This window comes from Phycodurus eques, chromosome 16 (assembly GCF_024500275.1).
Source record: "Phycodurus eques isolate BA_2022a chromosome 16, UOR_Pequ_1.1, whole genome shotgun sequence".
Lineage (NCBI taxonomy): Eukaryota > Metazoa > Chordata > Actinopteri > Syngnathiformes > Syngnathidae > Phycodurus > Phycodurus eques.
In genome coordinates this window covers 12,945,008-12,967,850 of record NC_084540.1, presented here as the reverse complement: position 1 = coordinate 12,967,850, position 22,843 = coordinate 12,945,008, and the positions used below count along the sequence as shown (strand labels likewise).

General features: G+C 41.4%; 1 protein-coding gene across 1 annotated transcript in view; it reads right to left on the bottom strand.

Moving 5' to 3' along the window:
- Positions 1–21,866, bottom strand: part of myo15aa (myosin XVAa) — a 42,300-nt gene extending 20,434 nt beyond the window's left edge. The window contains exons 1-33 of the mRNA XM_061700934.1: positions 20,010–21,866; positions 16,198–16,280; positions 15,958–16,021; positions 15,742–15,851; positions 15,568–15,642; positions 14,755–14,845; positions 14,261–14,364; positions 14,116–14,179; positions 13,921–14,034; positions 13,636–13,797; positions 12,526–12,639; positions 10,772–10,830; positions 10,411–10,534; positions 10,154–10,249; positions 9,921–10,052; positions 9,717–9,842; positions 8,113–8,190; positions 7,788–7,945; positions 7,670–7,715; positions 7,477–7,601; positions 6,426–6,543; positions 6,134–6,309; positions 5,627–5,711; positions 5,431–5,484; positions 5,274–5,355; positions 5,041–5,177; positions 4,199–4,294; positions 3,840–4,075; positions 3,560–3,750; positions 3,343–3,415; positions 2,892–3,083; positions 2,682–2,797; positions 2,140–2,234 (exon numbers count right to left, since the gene is read on the bottom strand). Of these exons, the coding sequence (XP_061556918.1) occupies positions 2,140–2,234; positions 2,682–2,797; positions 2,892–3,083; positions 3,343–3,415; positions 3,560–3,750; positions 3,840–4,075; positions 4,199–4,294; positions 5,041–5,177; positions 5,274–5,355; positions 5,431–5,484; positions 5,627–5,711; positions 6,134–6,309; positions 6,426–6,543; positions 7,477–7,601; positions 7,670–7,715; positions 7,788–7,945; positions 8,113–8,190; positions 9,717–9,842; positions 9,921–10,052; positions 10,154–10,249; positions 10,411–10,534; positions 10,772–10,830; positions 12,526–12,639; positions 13,636–13,797; positions 13,921–14,034; positions 14,116–14,179; positions 14,261–14,364; positions 14,755–14,845; positions 15,568–15,642; positions 15,742–15,851; positions 15,958–16,021; positions 16,198–16,280; positions 20,010–21,866 (5,433 nt within the window). The remainder of the gene's footprint in view (positions 1–2,139; positions 2,235–2,681; positions 2,798–2,891; positions 3,084–3,342; positions 3,416–3,559; positions 3,751–3,839; positions 4,076–4,198; positions 4,295–5,040; positions 5,178–5,273; positions 5,356–5,430; positions 5,485–5,626; positions 5,712–6,133; positions 6,310–6,425; positions 6,544–7,476; positions 7,602–7,669; positions 7,716–7,787; positions 7,946–8,112; positions 8,191–9,716; positions 9,843–9,920; positions 10,053–10,153; positions 10,250–10,410; positions 10,535–10,771; positions 10,831–12,525; positions 12,640–13,635; positions 13,798–13,920; positions 14,035–14,115; positions 14,180–14,260; positions 14,365–14,754; positions 14,846–15,567; positions 15,643–15,741; positions 15,852–15,957; positions 16,022–16,197; positions 16,281–20,009) is intronic.
- Positions 21,867–22,843: the final 977 nt, after the last annotated feature.

The window sequence follows — 22,843 nt, the reverse complement described above, 5'->3', positions numbered from 1 at the left end:
AATGAAAAGTAAGTAGGACAGGCACAGAGAGAAAAATGAAGTACACTTCATGAGACATGAAGGTCTGTTTAAAAGAGAGTAAATGAACAGGTGCTACTGAGGGGACTGTACTGTACTACTCAGTGGGGGAACCAAATATGCCCCTGGAAGAGCTGCACCAACAAAAATCCCACGTCATCACTGACACATGAAATATTTTACTGCGTACTCGCCGCCAGTCACAATGTTAGGGACAGCTCCAGAATCTAATGAAATTAATTTCAAGAGATACTGTATATATATAAAAAAAAATCTAGTTACCGTAATTTCTCGTGTATGATGCACAATTATTTACCCCCAAAAAATGTCAAAAGTCAATAGTGCGCATTATACATATGTATAGGGGCAAATGGAAAAAAACTTTCACATTGAATCAATGTATGCTGCCATCTAGTGGCTATGAAAAAGCTGTGGACGTTCATTCCAAAATGCCATCGCCACCTAGAGGTTATGATAAACGTGTACACTTTCATTCTAATATGCCACCGCCACCTAGTGGTTATAAAACAGTTTTAGCCTACACTTTCATTCCAATATGACAAGGGTACGCATATATGTACAGAAATACATATACAGTACAGAAGAACATAAGTTTACATACCCTGGCAGAATTTGTTTACATACCCTGGCAGAATTTGTGAAATATTGTTTTTTTTAAATATGACTGATGATTGAACAACAACCATCTTTAATTTTTTTATGGTTATGTTTTGTTTAATGATAATGCTTGACCGTTTAATTTGAATCCCATTAAAATACAATGAAATCTGGTTTGCCTGGTCCTTCATGTTTTCTTTAAAGAATTGTACCCATCTTCAAAATTCTGCCTGGGTAATCAAACATATGAGCACAACTGTGTGTTTTCTAATTTACGAAATAAAAGTAGGGCTGTGAATTTCAAAATAAAAGCAAGTAAATAAAAAAAAAAAGTATCACGTGTTCAAATAAAGTGCTTAACGTCAGATGTATTCTTTAAAAAAAAAAAAAAAAAAAAAATACAGATAATATTTCATGTTTTGATCATATGGGTAGAAGCAAAATGCATTACACATAGGTAGAAGGGTTTTCCAGAATTTTGAGTGGGTGCGTATTATACACGAGAAATTATGGTAAATACGCTCACATAAATATTACCCAAATCATTTAAAACTACGATAAAATATTGCTTAATTAATAACTATCATACCATCAAAAGCAGGGTTGGTCAAAGTATGGCCCTGAGCATTTATATTGTCAAAGGTCCTCCATAATTTAGCCCTTTATTTTTTAAATTGGTTAATTGATTTATCCTAATATTAGAACTAAAACAATAGTTCAGGAAAAAACTATTGAAAAGTTTTTAAAAAACTGTACATGAAACAATTTTACATTGTTAACAATGTTTTTTTTATTCTATAGAATAATAGTTTAAGTATTTTTTTGTCATTTCACCCAACCCACAACTAGAGGAGGGGACACAATGCTGATTAATGTTAATATCAACTCCTCTAACATCTTGCAGTTTTCTTCATTCTTTGAATTTTTAGTCAACGCCCAATTCATTTCTCGTGATGGAATTTATTAATTCTCGGAAATTGCCAGCGTGGGTGACTTCCCATGTCGCTCATATCAAAATCCACCACTGAAAGTGAGCATATAGAGGCAGCATTCTTTATACAGCTGTAGTAAATTGTATGAAGTAAATGGATGGATGGTATTTTTGTGTTGTGTTTTTTATAATTTAAAATATACAGTAACTACAACTAAAAAATCCAAAAAACACGCGTACAGTATATATTGTGCAGCATTTTCGTGTTCCATGTTACAGTAAATGATGGTAGGTGACTCTGTAACCTAATGTTATCTCCTCCATACTAAACCGAAGCTGAGGCTGACATGATTCATCCATCAGCACTCTCCTCCATGCATGAATAAACTATAGGAGAGGAAGTATGGCACTACTTTGACTTTCTTTTTGAATCCTTCAGGGCTTTTAATTAAAAAAAAAATTGTAGAGTGCTGGAAAATGAGCATCACCGAATTTCCCATGCGTATCAACATTGCAGTTCAGATATGTGTGACATTTGTCCAGTTGCCTTTGTCGATGAACAGTGCACTCACCACTGTGCTGTCCGACAGCACGGGCTCGAACAGGCTGTCCAGATAGCGGTCCATTCCTCTCTGAGTCTGACCATCACTGAAGGCATCAGACTCGACTGCAAGTAAAGGAGAAAGACACTCAGCATCATTCCATTGTAGTGATACACACACTGGCCACTTCATTAGGTACAGGTATTAGGTGCACGACTACTACTGCATCTATTCTCTCATGTGGCAATTTTTCCACCTTAGTGGAAGTCTGCTCTCTCCCAAGTACTTAAATCTTTAACATTTTTAACACTGTGGATCTGACTTTGTAGGTGCACATACTTTTGCTGTCAACCAACAACAAAAGGAAAAGCTAGGATGATAAGAAATGCATGCTGGAATAGAAGAAGTCAAAAGGCCCCATTTGACTTTACTATTATGCATTAGCATCACCTCTGGGAACCTCACTGAATGCTACAGTTTAAAGCAAACACATTATGGCTACAAGAAAACGAAATAGTCAAGAGAAAACACAATGAAATCTATATATCAATGAAAGATGCATGTGTGTGCACCGTGGCTGTGGTAACCGTCAGAATCAGACAGGCTGTAGGCTGGTCTGCAGTCTCCGCTTAGAGGAAGAGAAGGCACAAATTCATCATCTGAGTCAAAGCCACTACCAAATAATGTTCTGGAAGAAAAACAGAAGAACACATCTGCTTGGCGCAAAAAAAGCTTCACAGTACTGTATTAGGTCGTGAATGGAGTGTTCCTTGTGTACTGACAGGCTGGCGTTGGCTCTGACTCTAGTGGGGTTGTCAGCACTGATGATGAAGTAGCTCTTCTGCTTTGGGAAGTCATTTGGAAGCTCCAGGTCTGCAATCTGGTCCATCACGTAGTCGTGACCCGCTAATTCCACCCACTGGCCGTGCTCCTTCATCAGGATAGAACTCCCTCTCCACCATTCTGACACACCTCTGCAAGACCCCCACAATGCAAATATTGTATTTCCTCAGATAGCGGCCTTGGGGTGTTTATTGTATTTAAAGGAGATATGTATTTTAGATGAGGCCTGCACCTACAGGATATGAACCTAACTGCACTGCTTGGTGGCACAACCAAGCATTTATTTGAAGCATTGCGCCCGTTAGAGCAGAAGCCACTATTTGAGGATATATTGGAGGGCCACTTACAACAATGTCTTTTGTTAAAATTGATAAAACTTTGAATGAGGACCTGTGGCGGAGGATGTCTCCCGATATATCCTCGCCGCTGGTCCAGGAGTGGACGGGACATAGGAACGACTCTCCTACATCATCATGAATCATTTGACATCATTTCGTTAGTGGTTTAAAGTCAAAACTACATTAGACTATTGTTTAAATTAAATATAACAACTCCATCAATTGATTACAATCATCATCATCATCAGCCCAAAGTATTTTCTTCTTACCATCAAAACAATGCACATGTAACACCATGTTAGCTTTTTTCCTGTTGGCCGTCCACTCCAGCAGTGTCAGCGGATAGGTCCGTGAGGTCTCAAGGGTGGGGCCTGAACTCTGCTGCATCTTCTGACCGGCTTGCATGAGACTATGTTGTAGCAATGCTTGGCAACCAATGGCAGCATGGTCAGAAACGAACCTAAAGAGAGAAGTTACAAATTGAACACTTTACATTTGATGATTTTTAGCATATATGCATGTAGTAGATAATCTAATCAGTGTTTTTACTTGAGTAGATATCTGTCCATTTGCGGTGAGGGAGCAAAGCTGCAGACACATGCAAGCAACAGAAGCCAGCCTCTCTCTGCATTGTCATCATTGACATTTCGCCACACCTGGTTGACCACCTGAGCCAAGATCTCATCCCGCAACCCCGGAGATGAGAGACCTCTTTGGATGATGTAATTGCCAAACATGTTTTCCTGTGCCCCGTTCAGGTGAGGGTCCCCCATGAATCGTAACACCTGAAGAAGAATACATAAAGGCAAAAAAATATATATCAATCAGCATTGCAGATCTTGTGACATATTCTTTTGTGTGTGTCATATTTGACTTAAATACAAGCAGTAAAAGAAAGGTTCACCTACCATGTTGAAAAGCTGCAGTGCTTCTTCTTTCAGGTCCTCCTCTATACATGTCAGAGGTGCCTCCAGGGGTGTCAGCAACATCCCAAACTTGGGCTCCTACCACAAGGATACACTGATTGTGGCATAAAAATTCCAAACAGACATTGTGGTATTTTTACATTGCATACATTTTGGGTCAAAGTTCAAATTCCGCTGCAGACAAAACATGGAAATTGAGATTGTTTGAACCATCAAAACTAAAAAAAAAAAAAAAAAAAACCAACAACAAAACTGTGTGTGTAGATGAGTGTGTGTGTGTGTGTGTGTGTGTACATGTGCGTGCACTCTCTCTGGGATCAAAGGTGGTAAATACATTTCTAAATTACTGCAAAATATTCACATTTGAAATTTTAAAGGATATACAGTATTATTTTGCCTTTATTTCACAGCAGTTAGGGTATTACATATCAGCTTGAGTTAGAATGTGCATATATTAACAAGTGAGTATTGTTATATCTCAAGATGTTATGTTTTCATCGTTGTTTGTTTATGAGTGACCAAAAAATTAAATATCCACATTACTTTGAAGGGAGAGCGTTGTCGAGGCATTAATTCAATGAACATTAGTGCAGATTCATTGATGTTACATTGCAGTAACTAATGCCTTAATCTTGATTATGGAATTCAGGCAAAGGCAAGCAGGTATCTATGACAGATGAATAATTTGGTACCAATCCAAGTTGAGTTTGTTTTAGTCAACAAGATCATTTACTTGTTGCCACAAGACGTTCACTGTAAATGATGAATTGACAGACGAGACAGACTGAAGCTAATTTGAACATTATGCTGGCACACGATCTTACTCTGAAGAAGCTGAGCACGTAACGATAGAAGGGGTAGTTGTTGATGTCCAGAGGCAGAGTGAGTTGATTGGAAGAGGACTCTTGGATATGAGGAGCCTGAAGCAGGGCCAAGCAGTCAGAGTGCAACTCACCACTGACTGACAGAGAAAAAAAAAAAGAGGCAGAAAAAAAAAATCAATCACCAAGCCCTTGCATATATGTCGGCTAGTAATGTGTACAGACAGCATACAAACCTCCTGCTGCTTGCAGTAGAGTACCAAGCTGTGCAGGGATCACCAAGTTTGTGACATTTACCACCTCTCTTTTCATCAGCTCCTGGTATAAGATTTACTTTAATCTACGATGGAATAAAGTGTAATAGTGTGCGGAGGAATGCGAGCTTGGTATTACCATTTCTTTCTTCTTCTTCTCCTCCTCAGCTTTCCTCTGGGCCATCAACTTCATCTGCAGGTAGACCGCAACAATCAAAAACATGTCAAGTGGAAGACATTAGGATGCAAAAGAAGGGCAACAGATTTGGATTTCAAATATTTTGTTTTTATTGCTTGCGGATGGTATCACATGCAGTGAGTCTGCACTTGCGTACCTTGACATATCGTTTCTGGCTGATATGACAGTGGATGAGGGATTGGAACCGAACCAGGCTGTCTCTCATTTTCACATAGTGCCGTCTAAAAGATAAAACAAATGTAGGGGCAATAACAAATTCATTAGTCTAATACTGTCAAGATTATTATCAATCCATCCATTTTCTATACCGTTTATCCACAGGGAGGCCAGGCCTGAGCCGAGATTCAAACCCAGACCTCAGAACTGTGAGGCAGACGTGCTAACCACCATCAACCGTGCTGCAATTACTGCATCATTGTATATACTATGACTGCAATAGCAATTTTAGTGGTGATACTACAGCTCTTGTGATATAAATAATTCCCACACCCCACCGCTTCTTTGGTTTAGGCTCTCCCATCCTCACCAGGTGCCCTGAGATAACTTTTGTTATAATTATTTTGCACCATATAAATAGCACTGAATGAAATGTTATTAATGCTACCACAGTAGTTTTGAGATTAGGTTTAGTTTTGTGGCCCACCTCGTAAGAAAGCCTCTGCAATACGCCTGTAGCCTGATGATCATGTTGCGGAGGTCCACGTAGCGTTTCCTGACAAAGTACATGCGAGCGTTACGCTGCAGGGTGAGTGCAGCAAACTGGCGACAGCGCTCCCGCTTACACTCCAACAGCTGGTAGACCGCCTCCTTCACAAACAACTGTAACACACACAAATGTATATGTGATGCACATTATGACTGATACCTTTGCATGTACTTTGTAATAATCTGCGTAGAATATCAAAAGATTACTTTCACCAGAGGGAGGAGCAAACCTTTGTGACCCCGACATGGTAGTCTCCTGGTCTGAGAGGGCACAGTTTACTGAGCAGCAGCACACAGTGGTCTCCAGTGGCTAATGGCAGTTGTTGAATTCCCACCAGGGACTTATATCTATGACAGACAAACACAAACGATTACATTCAATGAAATTCAAACTAAGCTTGAATGGATTTTCAGTTCAAGCCCCTTTGTCAAAAACTGGTTTATGCAATTGTACTCCCATCGATTTTCTATAGTGCTTGTCTCCACTATGATTACAGATGACCTGAAGCCTATCCTAGCTGACTTTGGGCGAGAGGCTGGAGGAGACCCACACACCAACACGCATACCAACTCGCTCCAAGAAAAAAAAAACTCCAACCCCTGTTTTTGTGAAGGGAAACAGCATTTTGAGGCTTCACATATAGCAGAAGCAGATTGCCCTGGTTGCTGTTGTTATTTTGAAATAATACAAATAGAGGAAACAGCGAGAACAAACGAGCCAGTGTGATATTTGGGAGGCTGTTGGCAATGATCGGCCCATTCATTGGCAATTTGGCTACAGTCTCTTGACACTTTGCTTTTTGGCCACAGGTATATATGAAATTGTAAATTTACCCGGAAATGTAATTTCTGTTGTGTTACAACATGCCATTTTTGACTGGCCATAACCTCTGTGATGTTCTGAGGCCAGTCATCTCCAATTGGAATTTGGAATCACAGTAAAGCTACCGGTAGTTACCAATGATCCGCCGCTAATGAAAACTAGTTGCAGAACCCCGCACACTGTACAACAGTTAAGTCTCGTACAGCCACGTCACTCGGTGTGCGGATGTCCCAACAAATATTTTTGGGAATGTGGGCGAAACTGGTGACGAGAAAATGCAAGCTCCACACAGGAAGGCTGGGTGCTGAAATTCAAACTCCGAACCTCTAAACTGTGTGGCACACTTACTACCCACTTGATCACCGTGCAGCCCTATACAAGTGTACTGTTACAGAGATTAAACTATACAGATTGATGTTTTGTAGTTGAAGGCTAAATCAACATATAGAGCGTTTCACCTGAACAGGAAGACAGAAAATGGCATCCTGACAGGATATCCCTCTTTGCGGATCCTGATGGTTTCCATAATGCCGGAGTGTCGCAGTTGACCTTTAACCAGGTCAACCTCAAACACACCTGCGTGCTGTCATGGCAACATGTGATTACTGACTACATTTGTGGGATTGTCAGGAGGCTCTTTTAAAACTTTACCTTCATGTTATTGGGCTTAATGCAGCGGACAAAAAATGGATTGCACCTGAAATAGAATAAAAGTAACATAAGTGAGAAATCTTTAAGTTTGTTTTTTGTATCCATCAGTGTATTTCACCTCTCCATCTTGTCCACCAGCTCCAGGAGGGACTGTTGGAACTTGCTGCTGACGGTGGATGCTTGGTATTTCCTGGTGACTGTGCTGCTCTTCCTCACGTGACCTCCTCTCTGCTGCCCCAGGAACTCTGCGTGAGCCAGGAAGAGGTTTGACACCATCTAAAAGACAGAGAGGTTGAGGTAAGGGCGACCATGAACAAGATGAGATGTTGTTTTGTGTGTGTGAACACAACCTAATATTATCCACAACCAGGTGGAAATCTGATTCATGTTCAGTTTGTTGAGAATTTAACTCACTGTTATATATTTGATGATGCTCCACTCACCTTGTTCCTGCTCTGAATGAACAGGTCCAGGACATCTTGACGAACCTGGTCGTAGTTTTTATCAAGGAATTTGTAAACCTGCAAAATTGACATAAGAAAAAAAACATCATGTCACCTGTCAATACTGGGTCTGGGTGCTCCATTACTGTTTATGTTTCTCTGGTCTTCCTGCATCTCAAATTGTACATAACCTAATTTTACATTCTGGCACTGACCATTTCCAGCACTAACAAAATTTTTATACAAAAATACTACATTATAAATTCTCTCTTTTCAAAGGTAATAAGGTTCATTTTTAATTAACCTTTAACGAGGTGTTAATTAGAAAATGTGTTTCACATTAGTCACCAATTATTGAGGATTGAAGGAATCATATTTGGTAACCTAGTCTTTTTTTTCCCAACCAATAAGCAAGAAAAATAATGATGTTGTAATGATATAAATTGTCAATCAAATAACATACAATAAAAATTTAAGTAATATACTGGCATAATACAATTTCAGATGTATTTATTGTCAGTACACAGGTATGGTAAAACAGCTAATTGAATCCAGTTAGAATCTAACCAGATAGATATAGGATTCTACATACATCACCCTTTATAAAGGGTGATGTATGTAGAATCCAGTAAAACATATTTACTGGTGATTAGGTGATTGCATACAAGGTGCTCCAAAAGTCAATATAAACTTTGCATGTTTTGTAAGTATATCATTCCTTCACTGACGCTCGCCAATTGACATTGGAACAGCGTTGCAAAATTAGTTTTTCTGGACCCGACTTCAATTCAGTGCCAATTTGAGAAGCTTTATGGCCGTTACACTGCTCCAGTGCAAAGTATAATTTTCGCTATCCATGGCAAGTTTCTTGAAATATGATCTGTTGCTGACATACCATTTAGCGGAAGTCCTGCTGCTACCACCACTGATGAAAAGACCACACTGCTAGAGCAGGCGTTCGCGCAAAGCCAGGGGAGGTCTATCATGAGGGCTACACTGGAACTTAGCATCAACAAAACTATAAAGCTATAACTAAACTATAGCCAAACTGTAAACAATAAAGCTTTACTCGTACTGGCTTCACATTGTTCAAAGGCTTCGAGCAGAAGATTATAATTTTCAACAACCTGAAGTCTGTGGTTGTAATAGCAAGACTTCCACTGCGTGGTTTGTCAAGAACAGATCCTGTTTCCAGAAACTTGCCAAGGATAGTGTAGATTGTCAGAGTAAAGATATTAACAGTACACATAGACAATGTAAAATGAAATAAAATATATCATATAAACAGGATGGGACACACGTTTCCATTCATAGGAAAAATATTGAAATCATCAAACACATCTTTTTAGGGTATATGAACTATAGAACATAATAAGTACAGAAGTATAGAAACTATGGACCACTCTGTACAATAATAATTATTACACAAAGCTAAAAAAGTACACAATTGGAATTAAGGGGTTAATACCTTTCTGACTGTGTCAATCAAAACTGATAGATGGTTTTTAGGCAGATTCTTTGATTGTGCTTAATCTTATTAGACTGAGTGCACCTAATAAACTGAGTGTCATTGTGTGTCTATAAACTGATTCTGATCAATGTACCTGATAGGTGACACGTCCAGCAAAATGCTTGATAGTGAACTCAGGGAGGGGCATCTTTGGCTTCACATACAATGGGTTGTTGCCATGGTGATAGTGACACTTTTGGAGAAAGGTGTGATCTGTCGCCTATGAACACACCAGAAGAGGGACTTGCAGAATAAAAAAGTCTGGCAGAAATATGCATAAGCGTTTCTTCTCGCTCACCTGTGGGAAACAGCTCTGGTCATCCAGGATTCTCAGTATGCCATGAGGCTTGGCGGCAATGAGGTCGATGCAGGGCTGGTTGTCATTAAATGGAATGTCCTGCCACGGAATTTGCTCCCTGCTGTACTCCTCCTAGATGACAATCACATAACTGTTCTGTGCAAGATAGCCTACATTTTGGATTAACACTTCCAATTACCCAATGAGTTGTTTGCGGTCTGCAAGCGACTTACCTGTTCTTCCCGGAAAATGATCTTGTTAAAGAAGAACTGCAGGTACTCGTTGGCATAATTAATGCACAGCTGCTCGAAGCTGTTGTATGCCAAATCCTGTTGTTGTCACACACACACACGCACACACACACACACACACACACGGAATGGTCACAGCTGGTCATTCATGACTTGTCATCTAAAATGTCTGCTTTAGGAAGTTGATGCATATCTTCCCTATACACAAAAGCTCACACGAGAAGATTACAGTAGTTAACCTCAAATCCATATATGTCCAGGATGGAAATGGAAAGAGTATGTTGGTGAGGATACACCTGAGCGTTGACCCTCTCTGTTAACCAGTGAAAGAGCAGCGAGTACAAGATCTTGGCAACCGCATCTCTAGAGAACAGAATAGAGTGGTCAGGGAGGTTAAAAGAAAATTTAAAAAATGATTTTAGACAACAAATCAGACAGAATATGGGGCTTCTTATGACTTGTTTTTAGTGCCTAAATGAATTATATGAGTTTACCAGAAACTAAATAGCTCATTGCTTCTAATTATGGCCATTTATGGTCATGTGATGGACTACTGTAACAGTGGAAGAAAAGCATGCTGGGTAAATGACTGTGTATCACCTGGCATCTACAGCGCTTTCCACAGTCAGCGGCGTGTATATCTTGTCTCTCATCGTCTCCTGTGAAGACAGAGGAGGATGTGTCATTTATGTATATACATACAGTGTACTGTACAGTATGCAGTGTATATGTGATGAAAAGGAGTCAACAGGTTGAGCATCCGCATTAAAGGTAACTGATCCCAATATCCAAAATTAGGGTGGAGAGAATTTTATTTTTTTCCTCCCCAAAAAAGTATTTGTAGATTACATGAAATGCTTGAGTGCACAGGATGTATCACTTTAACTGTTTTTGAAGCATCCTATTGATTAACAAACAACAATGACAGAGTTATGACAGCATTTATCATTTGTTCCACTAGCATCACTCACCAAATCCAATAAAGAAAGAACACATTACTGTAAACAAGCCATAGTTACTACAACCTAAGTGTGTGTTGTAGTAGTAGTAGTAGATCTTATGTAAGTGATAGGGCTGACTAATCAATGTTATTTGCAGGGCGACTATCTGTAGTTACTTGATCAGCAAGTAGTTAACGTGCAACAGTTCTGTTGTACAAAGTGATTCAGTTACAAGAGGCAGACAAGGTCAGTGGATTAATGAATAAATAAGAACTCAATTGAAAGACATTATTTTTTTAAAGGGTAAGTAAAAATAAACAACTGAAATAAGTGTGCATAGTGCATACCCTCATAACTGGGGATGCGGCTGTGCTCTGAAACAACAAATCATATTTAAATTCATGTTAAATGGGAGTCAGCATCCATCTGCAACCATTTGAAATGCGTCTGATTAAACCCACATAAAGTTTGGCTGTTCTAGTAGGCTTTTCCTGACATTTATTTTGCTTACTAGTAGAAGACTGAAGGTTTTGTGGTTACGCTGACTAATATTTTAAAGTGATCATAATTTCTTCCACCTTGTCTAAGGCCCTACTTCCTGAAGAAAAAACAGCTCCAAAGCATGCAGCTGCCACCATCATGCTTCATTGGGTATGAGCAGTGTCATGTTTGTGCCAAACATACTTCAACCTTGGTTTCATCAGACTATAACAAAATCTCCCAAATGTGTTATTGACCCATGAAACCAAGGTTGTATAGTAGGAGAAATGGGCTAAGCCACCGTGACTGCACTACGCCATGACTATTTCCATCCATGCATCCATTTTCTTATCCGCTTAGCCTCACTCGGGTCGCAGGAATGCTGAAGCCTATCCTAGCTATCATCGGGCAGGAGGCAGGGTACAGCCTAAACTGGTTTCCAGCCAATCGCAGGGCACATATAAACAAACAACCATTTGCACTCACATTCACACCTACGGGCAATTTAGAGTTGTCAATTAAACTACTATGCATGTTTTTGGGATGTGGGAGGAAACCGGAGTGCCCGGAGAAAACCCACGCAGGCACGGGGTGAAAATGCGAACTCCACACAGAACCCCGGTCCTCAGAACTGTGAGGCAGACGCTCTAACCAGTCGTCCACCGTGCCGCCGCCACGACTATTTATTTATTTTATTTTATTTTTATCTAATGGAGCCGTCGAGAGGCAAATGTCCCACAACACCTCAATGCAATGATGTAAATAAGAACTTTCAGCAAGATTTTGATGTAGTCCAGTTTCCTTATACTAACAGTGACAATACAATATAAGATCCAGTCAAATCAAAAGACATAACTTGCAGGTGTGTGGCAAACATGAATACATCCTGTACGAGATGTTGAAAATGCAAAGAAAACAAGTTTCAATACTGACCATGACTTTGTAAGTGATGGCTTTCTGCAGGCCATCTGGAGAGATCTGTAACAGTTCTGCTACTACCCTGATCTCTTGAGCGCTCACCACTGTTGCCACCTCCTGGCCGTCAGCCTACAGTGCAGCAGAGGGGAAACAAGTCTTATTACAAAGACTAGTTTACACTCAGCAGACATTTAATGGGTACACTCGCACAATCTACAAAATTCTGCACATCTGTTTTTAATGACACTGCTAGAGACGTATCAATTATTATTTTTATTTTCTTTTTATTGTGGTGGTTTCATATTGAGAGCTGTCTAGTATTATATTACTTACCCCAGTGGTGGCCCATTGTGGACAGCAAGGCCTCTGGTGCACTAAACACTATCAGAAGCACTGACCTACATTTAAAAACTAAATTCTAATATTTGTTCTATAAAATTGTGTTATTATTCCCATGTGGATGTTGAGGTTTTTTTTTTTTTTGTCCAATCAGATTTCAGCCTCTATGCGTTGCCATGTAAATCTAATCTGCCCAGCGCATTCCGAATATGTAGCTCAGTAAACTATATGGGACTGTTCGTTTCTCAGATTTCAAATTCGTCTTCACAAGGCCAGAGCGCTGGTGCCTGATGACATCAGCATTTTTCTGTCATCTGATTGGTTGGTCAGAGAGCAAAATTTGAGGCAGCCAACTTTGACTAGCAAAAGACCTCTGTAGCTATCTGTACACATTAATACGTCTAATATTCAGGATTTCTGGTGTTATTCAGGTATTTCATTTTTTTTTTGTTTATTATTAGATTGAATAATTCTGAACTGCTCCATGATGTACGTGGCACAGTTCCATCCTGTTAAATTGCATTTTTGTGAAGTATTAATGGTTTGGATGGATTTTAAAAGGAAACCTCTCTGACGGTGTCAATCAAAACAAAACGTCTTTAAAAAGGCATAATCTTTGCTACAGTTCTTGTATTGAATCTCACTAGACACTGGTGCAGGTGTACCTAATATTTTGGCCAGTGAGCGTATTTTTTCTGTTGCATTTAAAATCACAAATTAGGTTTCAAGCCGTCTGTATCACATCATAATTATCCAGTTGTATGAAAATCTCCATGGAAACATGACCTGATATTTCTCAAAGTAGACGTTGCCCAAGTGCAGTATGGAAGACAAAACTCTAAAAATGGCCGACTGGTCGTCTGAGGTGAAGTGAAGGATCTCCATGGCAACAAGCAGATGCTGGAAGTCCTCTTCATCATCCTTTCCTGTAATCCCACAATCCCCTCCCTGTGAGGGAAACAAGAAAGCGCAAAATGACCCAATGATATACTCTACTGGGTTTCCTTCCCCTTTAAAATTTTATAGAAACCTAAGAAAGATCGCCAGATATTGCAGCAAAGTGTGGCCCACCTGGTTGAGGTAATAGTAGGTCTCAGCCTCCTGGAGATAGAAAGTCTGCTTCTGCTGAGAAGGAAGACCTGCCAGCATCTCATAGAAAATATGATAGTTCCTCTCATCTTTGGCCTGAGAAGAAAGATTTCCTTAAACACCTCCTTCAATAAGCTATGAAAGTAAGTCACCTGATGATGTATTTGCATGCATCACCTGGAAGACGATACGAGACTTTTCCAGAAGATACTGAGAAGTTATGGCACCACTGATCACACCACTAGGCAGGAAATAATGAAGAGTTGAAAAGGGAGCTGCAGGGTGCTAAGACCAAGAATGTTTGCACAACTGCTATACTCACTCCTCCATAAAAACCTCCATGTGTTTCCCGAAGCGACTGGAATTATCATTCCGTACAGTTTTGGCATTTCCAAATGACTCCAGCAGAGGAGCTGCCTCAAGTATCTAGCAGCCATTCAAACACACAGCATTTAAACATCTCACTACTGGATGATGATGTGAAAATGCAGTATTTTACCACCACAGTTTAACTTTAGCTGCTTCATTAATTATAATTAATGGATATAAATATGGGGACATTTAAGCACACCACAGCAAAACACAGCAACTCTGATGGTAATGGCGCACGTGAAGATGGGTTTGATAATATATACAGTAGAACAAAACATGCAGGGAACCTTATACGGTACTACCTCAATCTGTGCCCAGGTTGAAAAAAAACACATACAAGGGTATTAGTCATCATTCAAGTTAGGATTAATGAACGGGTTTGTGTGTGTGGGTGTGCGTGCGTGCGTGTGTGCTTTCACGTGTCACAGTAGTTTACATGCATACCTGTTGGGCAAGATCACATGTGTGATGCAAAGCTACAAGGTAGCGAAGGACAAGTTTGGTGGCCTCTGTTTTCCCAGACCCGCTCTCCCCACTGAAAAACAGTAAAACCAGTAACTGCCATGCTCAGCACCATATACGGCAGTGTTTCCCCAGCTGTGCTCTCGACAAGGCACCCATTTTACATTAGAAAAAAATCTCACAGCACACCACCAAATAAAAATGACACAAAAAGTATGCATACTAAGATAATGATGATCTTGTCTCAATTTATTCACAAATTTGGTAAGTCACTAACTTAGTGACTGAGTGACTCAAATCTGGGCCAGTGTATTGAACACAAAGCTGATATACTTGCAGTAAGACTTATTGTTGTATGAATGGCCACAGGTGGTAACACAGGTTTATTGTACCTTCTGTCATCTCGTGGAAGAGCATTAAAATAGTTCTCCCTGTCACTATACATCCCTAGCATGGATAGATGAACAAAGATATATTTGCAATGAATAACTATTTTCAGACAAATTAAGTGAAACCGGATAATTTCTCGCAGGACACTAGTTTGCCACGGGACACTGGTTGGGAATCACTGGTATACACTATAAGGACACTATTGTAAACGTGACTTTAGTTACAACCTTCCCATGTTAATAAATGAGGATTAATAGGAATTAAAGGGAATGTACAGCAATAAAATCAGGCTGATTGAAAACTGTCATACATACACATCTTGGTTTGCACATCTGAGCAATGACTGCGAAGGGCCATTAAAACTGTTTATTTGTGAGATGAGTATAGAGTCAGTCAATCTATTACCTGATAATTATGACCTGATTATGTTTGGCATCCACCATTTTTGTATAAGCAGCATTTGATATAGCAAACAAATGTCTGCAAAAGAAAGAAGTGTCACTTTGGCAAGAAGATGCTATAACCTATTTCATGTGTTGATTCCTAACCACTTGCGAACCCGTTGAGACAGTGACTTACGGAGGGTTCTCGCCCAGGGCATGACCCTTGTACTGCAACTCCATGTCTGTCCCATAGATGTTATACATCTTATTAGGGTTCACAGAAACCAGAATACTGCCTATATAGGTCTGAAAGGTGGGGAGGGGGACGAAAGTGACACTTAATACAAGCATATAAATTATGGAACTTTTGAATGGAACATGCCATCTCAAAATAAATGAATGTGACACTTACATAAATAAGATTCCGTTCAAACCTTGTTTTTAGATTAAGAAGAACAGCATCATCTTGCATCTCCCTAATGAAAGAAGAAACAATAAGATAAGGATAATGTCAATAACATATATTGCAAAAAACAAGCCAACTACTGTTCTGTTTTGTTCTTGTTTATTTGTGCTCAATTTAAGTGTGTTCTGCCTTGTCTATTCATTGCTGAGTTGGGGGAATTTTGAGTACTGTGTATGAAATTGTTACTCAAGCTCTGTCATGTCTTCAATGCCATCTTCCTCTCGTTGCTCCCGGTGAGTTACTGTGGGCAGGCTTCTGATTGAGTACATCTGAAATAACAATCACAAAGACAGGGGGAGAAAGTCATGCTTTTATAAAGGACACACCGGTAAAAGGATTGTTTATTCTCATCACATTTTGTTCTTAAAGACCTTAAATGTACACAAATACATATTTAGAGTGGATGAGCTGTCAATAACATTTACCTTGTCAAACCATGGTCCCTGAGGTTCCCCTTCCCTGCTGAGATTACACACCACTGGTTTATGCCCCATGTTTTGCTGAGCCATCAAGTGCTGGTGGTCAATTATCTTGTCTTCTCCATACATGGACCACTTATTGAGGTTTTGTACTGTCGCATGAGGTAAGACTTTCTCTGCACCCCATACATCCATATTTTGCTGCAAGCCCATAACTTCAACTCTGGGGCCTTGAGCCCAGTGCTTTTCAGGAACAGAATCATGGACATGGGGTGACACTACAGCACATGTAGAAGGGAGGTGATAAGAAACCCCCTGAAGGACTGGGTTCTGTAGGGCACCGGAGAGATCTAATGAGCGGGTCTGTGGGACACGAGGGGTACCTAGTCGAAGCATGATATTGCTGTTAGATCGATGTAAATTTGCATCGCGAATCTTAGTGCTTTTTGACAAAGCACTGGACAGGTCAACTGTTTTATGTGTAGATGAGGACTGGTGTTGGGCAATCAAAGTATTAGTTGGCAAATGGTAGGTAGGATGACTGATCTTCGGGTTACAAAGACCACTGGAAAGGTCAACGGATGGAGCCCCTGTGGAAGCAATCTCTCTCAGTAGTGATGGTTTTGAGAGTCTGTATGAAGCACCATGGATGCTGGTGTTCAGCAATGCACCAGAGAGGAGAGGCCCAGTGGACATTGATGTTGAAGCTTGAATTTTATGTGATGATCCTTCTGGAAGCTGAGACTGTACCTCATTAAGATTATAATTCATCAGTGCACTGGGTAGCATTTGGGTTGCACTTTCAGGGTTCTTCATCGCTTCCTTCGGTTGAATTTTAATTGAAGAGTTTGGCAGTCGATAAGAGGTCGTTAGGGCATTAGCATTTGCAAGTGCAGAAGACAGCATGGGAGAAGAGGTTGTAAAAGTCTCAGATGGTTTGTTTCTCAAAACTGAAGTACCCTCGGGCAGTTTGTAAGTAGATTTTTTAACTTTGGGATTAAGTAGTGCAGAGGAAAGCATAGGTGATGCAGGGATGGTTGTGAATTTGGTCTTTGAACTGGTCCCTCGCGTGCCACAAGTGAAGTGATATGTGCTTTGCTGCAAACAGGTGTTAGGTAAAGCAGAGGACAACACTGGGGAAGAAAGGGACTGTCCAAGAGGTGATTCAGCAGGTTCACTTTGGTTAATAATGGTGCCACCAGGTAGTTGATGATGAAAAGTTGGGCTCTGCAGAGTACTGGAGTGAATAGAGGGTAAGTGATTTGCGCCACCAGCTCCATCAACTCCATCAACAATGGTAAATTGAGTTTCTACAGTGTTTGGGGGCATTGTTAAGGTGTCAACTGGGAGGTTAAACATGGATCCTTGGATTTGTTTGGTCTGAAGTCTTGAGAGAAGTGAAGAGTTAACGCTGACCGTCTGCTGAGCAGAAGAGGCATGAGCGATGGGAGAGGGATGACACTGAAGGGGTGAGGTAAAAGATTTGTTGCATATCTGGGAATTATGCAGAACAGAGGATAAATGTGGGGGGGATGAGGTCGATGGGGCACGGGGTACTGCTGAATGTGTGTGAGAGAGAAAGGTGTTATCCAGGTTGACATTGGGCTGTAGGGGAGATGTGTAGGAGGCCCTGTGCAAGTGAGAGTCCTGCATTAAAGATTTTGATGGACCTAGAGGGGTATTTTGACTCACCTCTTGGCCATTCTGGGCTTCACCCACAATCTCCCCAACAGATGAGTGGGGGTAAATTTCCTGCAGTGTTTGGGGTGCATGGTGGGTGGCATAAGGTAGAGAAGAGGGAAGTTGATAGGGGGGAAATGAGGTACCTATTCCTTTAAGGTTTTGAGAAGAATTAGTTAAAAATGAGGATGTGTCTGGCTCAGTAGCTGTGCAGTTCAAATGGTTCATATTCTGAGAGGGTCGTGGTATCGGATAAGGTACTGGATGTTGAAAAGATGTTGCTCCTACATTCTCGGGACTCATGGTCCTATGAGGTAGTGAGGAGTGTGGATATAATCCATGGTTCTTAGGATAGGCTGAATGGCAGGGTAAGGTAGATGATTCCTGAAATGGTTGGGGAGATTGCAATCCATTATGGAGCCCATTCCCTAATGGTTGAGGAGAAAAAGAACCACCCTGTTTTAATAAAGGCTGCCGAGACACTAGAGGCCTTGAAGGAGGTGTTCTGAATGATTGTCTCAATGAAGGGGAGGACTGATTTCTGGGCATACGCACTAGTGGCTGTCCCCTTCCAATAGGTCTTTGGAAGCCCACTTGAGGTTTTGAGTCCCTTGGATGAGAACATTTCCTTGATAACGTAGGGACTCCAACTGCACCATTCTTTTGTCCAGAGGGAGTGCCTCGGCCACTGCGAATAGAGGACCTGAATGGAGCTACAGGTTGAGTAACAGGTAGTCCATGTCTACTTCGTCTTCTTGAGTAGGCGTTAGATGGAGAGGGTTTCACAGACCCCTGGGGACCATGATTTTGACTTCCTGAAACACCTCTAAACTTACGAGTAGAGGAGCGGTTGGGTAGGGGCTGGCTGGTGTTACGTGAGTGGGAAGGAGAGGGAGGATGATAGATGGAGGTAGGCTGAAAAGTTTGATGGCGAGAGTGAGCACACTCAGATAGAGGTGGGCTCTCTCTTAGTGAAGATGATGGAGGAAGAGAAGGAAATTTTCTCACTTGTATTCTTCGTTGTCTACTTTGTGCTCTGGGAGGGGGATGAGGAGACCCAGTAGTATGAGATTGTTGTCGAAAAGAAAGTCTTGGATCAGGGGGCTGGACTTCTCTCTTTCTCAGAGATCCTCTTGGTGACGTTATGGGATTTGGAAGTGGGGATCGGGGCTGAACCCTTTGAAGCCCAATTCCACTCCTCACAGCTGTTACAGGTGGCTGGGCTATAACTGACACACCGTTTCCATGGAACTGTGGAGATGCAGAAGGGCTTGGTTGTCTCTGTGGAGAGATTGGCCTTTGGCTTGCCATTGGAGATTGGTATGTAAAGTCTCTTCTTTGTAAGTGAGGGGGAAAGTGGTCTGGCTGGATGTGTGGTTGAAAGTCCATAGGATCTGGTGACATTCCTGACCTCTCTAATCGAGGGGGGGTCATTCCATGCACTGGTTTTGGTGCGGACATTAGGGGATATGGTGGTGGATGCACTAATGAAATATTCTGTGTTTGTATATGTGGAACTGTTGATGACATATGTTCCATCTGGAACTTGAATGGGTCATGTGGGTAAGCATGTTTATTAACCTGAGTGGGAAACTGTGGTAGAGAAAATGCTGACCAGTGATGAGGGGAAGTGGCCAGGGGAGTGTGAGTAGGATGAGTTAGTCGTATATGCTCATGTTGAATTATCTCAGGTGTTGGTGAATATGGTATGATGGGGGCTCGTTGGTGGTTACTGGCAGTTGGGAAGTGGGTCTGTGCTGGTATATAAGTGGGATGGGACTGCTCATTTTGAGTCCTCAGTTCAAAACCAGGTGATAGAGATGTAAATATGTGAGTAGAAGGGGGTGGAGGTGGTGGCAGGGTTTCTACATCCAGTCTTTCCTTTCCAAATAATCTAACCTGAGGCCTAGGGACCCTGAACTGCTCAGGACTAGAATTAGCAAAAGGGATTTGTTCCTGTCTGTATAGATGTTCTGTTTCTGTTGGAGCCAGGCCACCATCAACATAGTATGGCTGCTGGTAAGGGATATGAACTCCAGCAACATCTAAAGATCCCTGCATTGAATCTTGATACACAGGTAAGCCTGGGAGAGCAGCATACCTATTACTCGCCATACCATACTGCTCTGAGATCACTAAGTCTTCACCCATATTATGATCAAAGTAAGAATTTCCGTACATCTCAGACTCATATGGGTTGTAAATAGTTTCCATGGCATTGTCGGAGTAACCAAATGGCTCTTGCACAATAGCATAGAGCTTTCCATCATCACCATAGTAATACTCCACCTCTTCATTGTCATTATCTTCATATTCGTCATATGGGTAAGTGTTGTAATCCACATCACCATCGTCATAATACTCATCATCAGGATAAAAGTTGCCATCATCATCATAGTAACCATACTCATTTTCCCACTCATTATCGTCATCATAGTATTCAAAGTCCTCTGGCTGCCCATTGTGGTAATCGTCCTCAGATTCATACTCCTCCTCGTCATAATCAGAGGCGTGGTTGTAATATTTAGGACGTCTACCCAATTTGTCTCTGTTTGTAAATGACAGTCGTTTTCGTCCTTGACGGTGTGCCCATGCCCCTAGTTGACCTCTACCCTTGGTACTTGGCAACCCTTCTATCAACCAGTTGGTTGCAGCAGCTATCCTCGCTAGCATCCATCCTTTTGTCTTGAACCTTAATCCTACTTTCTTTTTGCCAAACATGCCTTTGAACTTTGCTCCCAATCCCTTTGCCTCTGTAGCTATACTCTCCGTCCCCCCTAAACTGGACAGGTCTACTGCCTTTTTGGGGGGAGGAGGAGGAGTGGAATTGCCTGGACTGTTCTCTTTTTTATTGCCTAGGTTGGAACCCGACAGACTAGGCTTTTGCTCAACAGAGGTGTCTTTAGGCCCAAGTCCTTTTAAAAGTTTGAAACCCGAGGGACCTGGCTTTTGCTCCTCAGAGGTGGATTTAGGCCCAAGGCCATTCAAAACTTTAGTGGTGCTTACAAGAGGTTTACCAGAAGCAATTGGATTCTCCCTTTTCTTGGAGAGAGGTATGAAAAGAGTGGATGTGCTTCTCAGACTCCTCTTTGGTTTGGGTTTCTCTGGCTGCTTTTGTTTGGTGTGGAGACTAAATGGAGAGGCCTTTCCTGTGAGGCCGCTGATAACTTTAGACGCCCCTTTGAGGTGACACTTGGCGTCAGCTGTCTTCTGCAACTTTCCTGCAACTATGTTTTTCTGTCCCTCCGCAGCAAAGCCCATCAGGACTTTAGATGCTCCCTTGATTTGGCCATCACTCATATTTTTCAGGTTGATTGCATCCATCCTTTTTGTCACTTGTGGCTCCTCCTTGTCTAGCTCCTCATCCTCATCATCCAACGAAGGTGAATCACCCGGGGGAGGCTGAGAAGCCTTTAGAACTGTTACTTTATATGTATTTTTAACAACCGCTTTACCTTTATTTAAATCAAGGGGAGCTTTCACCTTAGCAACCACTACTTCTTCACTCTCATCACTATCTGATTTCTCACTCAACTTCTCTTCTTCTTCCTCAGATTCTTCCTCTGACTCACTGACAGGTTTATTTCCCTTTCCTTTCTTCCCACAGTCTTTACCCTTTCCCTTGGCTGCCTCCACTTTCTTTGCTCTTTTCTTGTCATCCTTTTCTACCTTTTTAGTGTTCTTAAGTCCCTTCCCTGTCTCCTCCAACTTGCCTTTCCTGGCAACCGATTTTGCGTCAGCTTTCTTGCATGGCATGACGTCGGCTAGTACAGACAAGTAGCTACACTTTGATTAAATTGATTGGTGTCATGAGAGCCTCCTCTCTTCATCTCTTGTTTTTCTCGATTACTTCAGGTTTCACTCCAGAATCCCTGCACACTGTAAACTCTTCTCAAAGTCAGTCAATGCTTTGAACAAAAACAAAAAAAACTTGGTCCTTCAGTATTGGATCCAAAAATGTACTTTGCTTAACCATCAACACTCACTCAAACATGTTGTCAAGCCTTAGCAAAACTAATTATGTTCTGTGTTTGTTAAAAGAATAAGAAAGATTAATCTGGAAGTCAGTTATGTTTAAATAATGAAAATGTTTGCTCTTTAAATGTAACTGTACAATTATGAATTATGAAGCCATTGTCCTTCTCCCTGTCATACAAATTTCTTGCCTTTGGTTCCCTGAATCCTCAAAAATGTAGCATCCAGAAGAAAACATGGGTTCCTGGTCCTTGTTTGTCTTTGTAAGTCATGTAAGTAAATTCGCAGGGTCACACAGAGAGTAAAAGGCCCAGCGACTGAGTCGGTGTCGTCCTTTGTGTGGCTCCCATTGTCATTGTGTCCTATGAGTCCTGCAGTGAATCCTCATCTTGGCTGCCACACGATCTTTGTCGGGACGTTCCGTCAGCGAAGAGAAGTGATGTCAAGTGCCGGTGTGTATCTCGGCACTCAAGGGTGCGTTCCTTTTTATCCGAGAGTGAGCATTTGTGTGCGTTTGCACACCCACTGTCAGAGCTTTGTGACCTCCTGTGGTCTTCTGGTTACTGCGACTTCATCCTAATTTGATGTCATCATATGCTCATTCTGACAGTATCTCTGTGAGAGTGTGGCGTGTATCCCCTGCTGCAAAGGGCACCTTAATGTCCCTGCTATACTGTCTCAGGGTAACCCTATCTGCATTGTGCTTGTGGATGAATAATGCAGGCTGACTGAGCTGTTGCTAAACTGTGTCTGAGAGG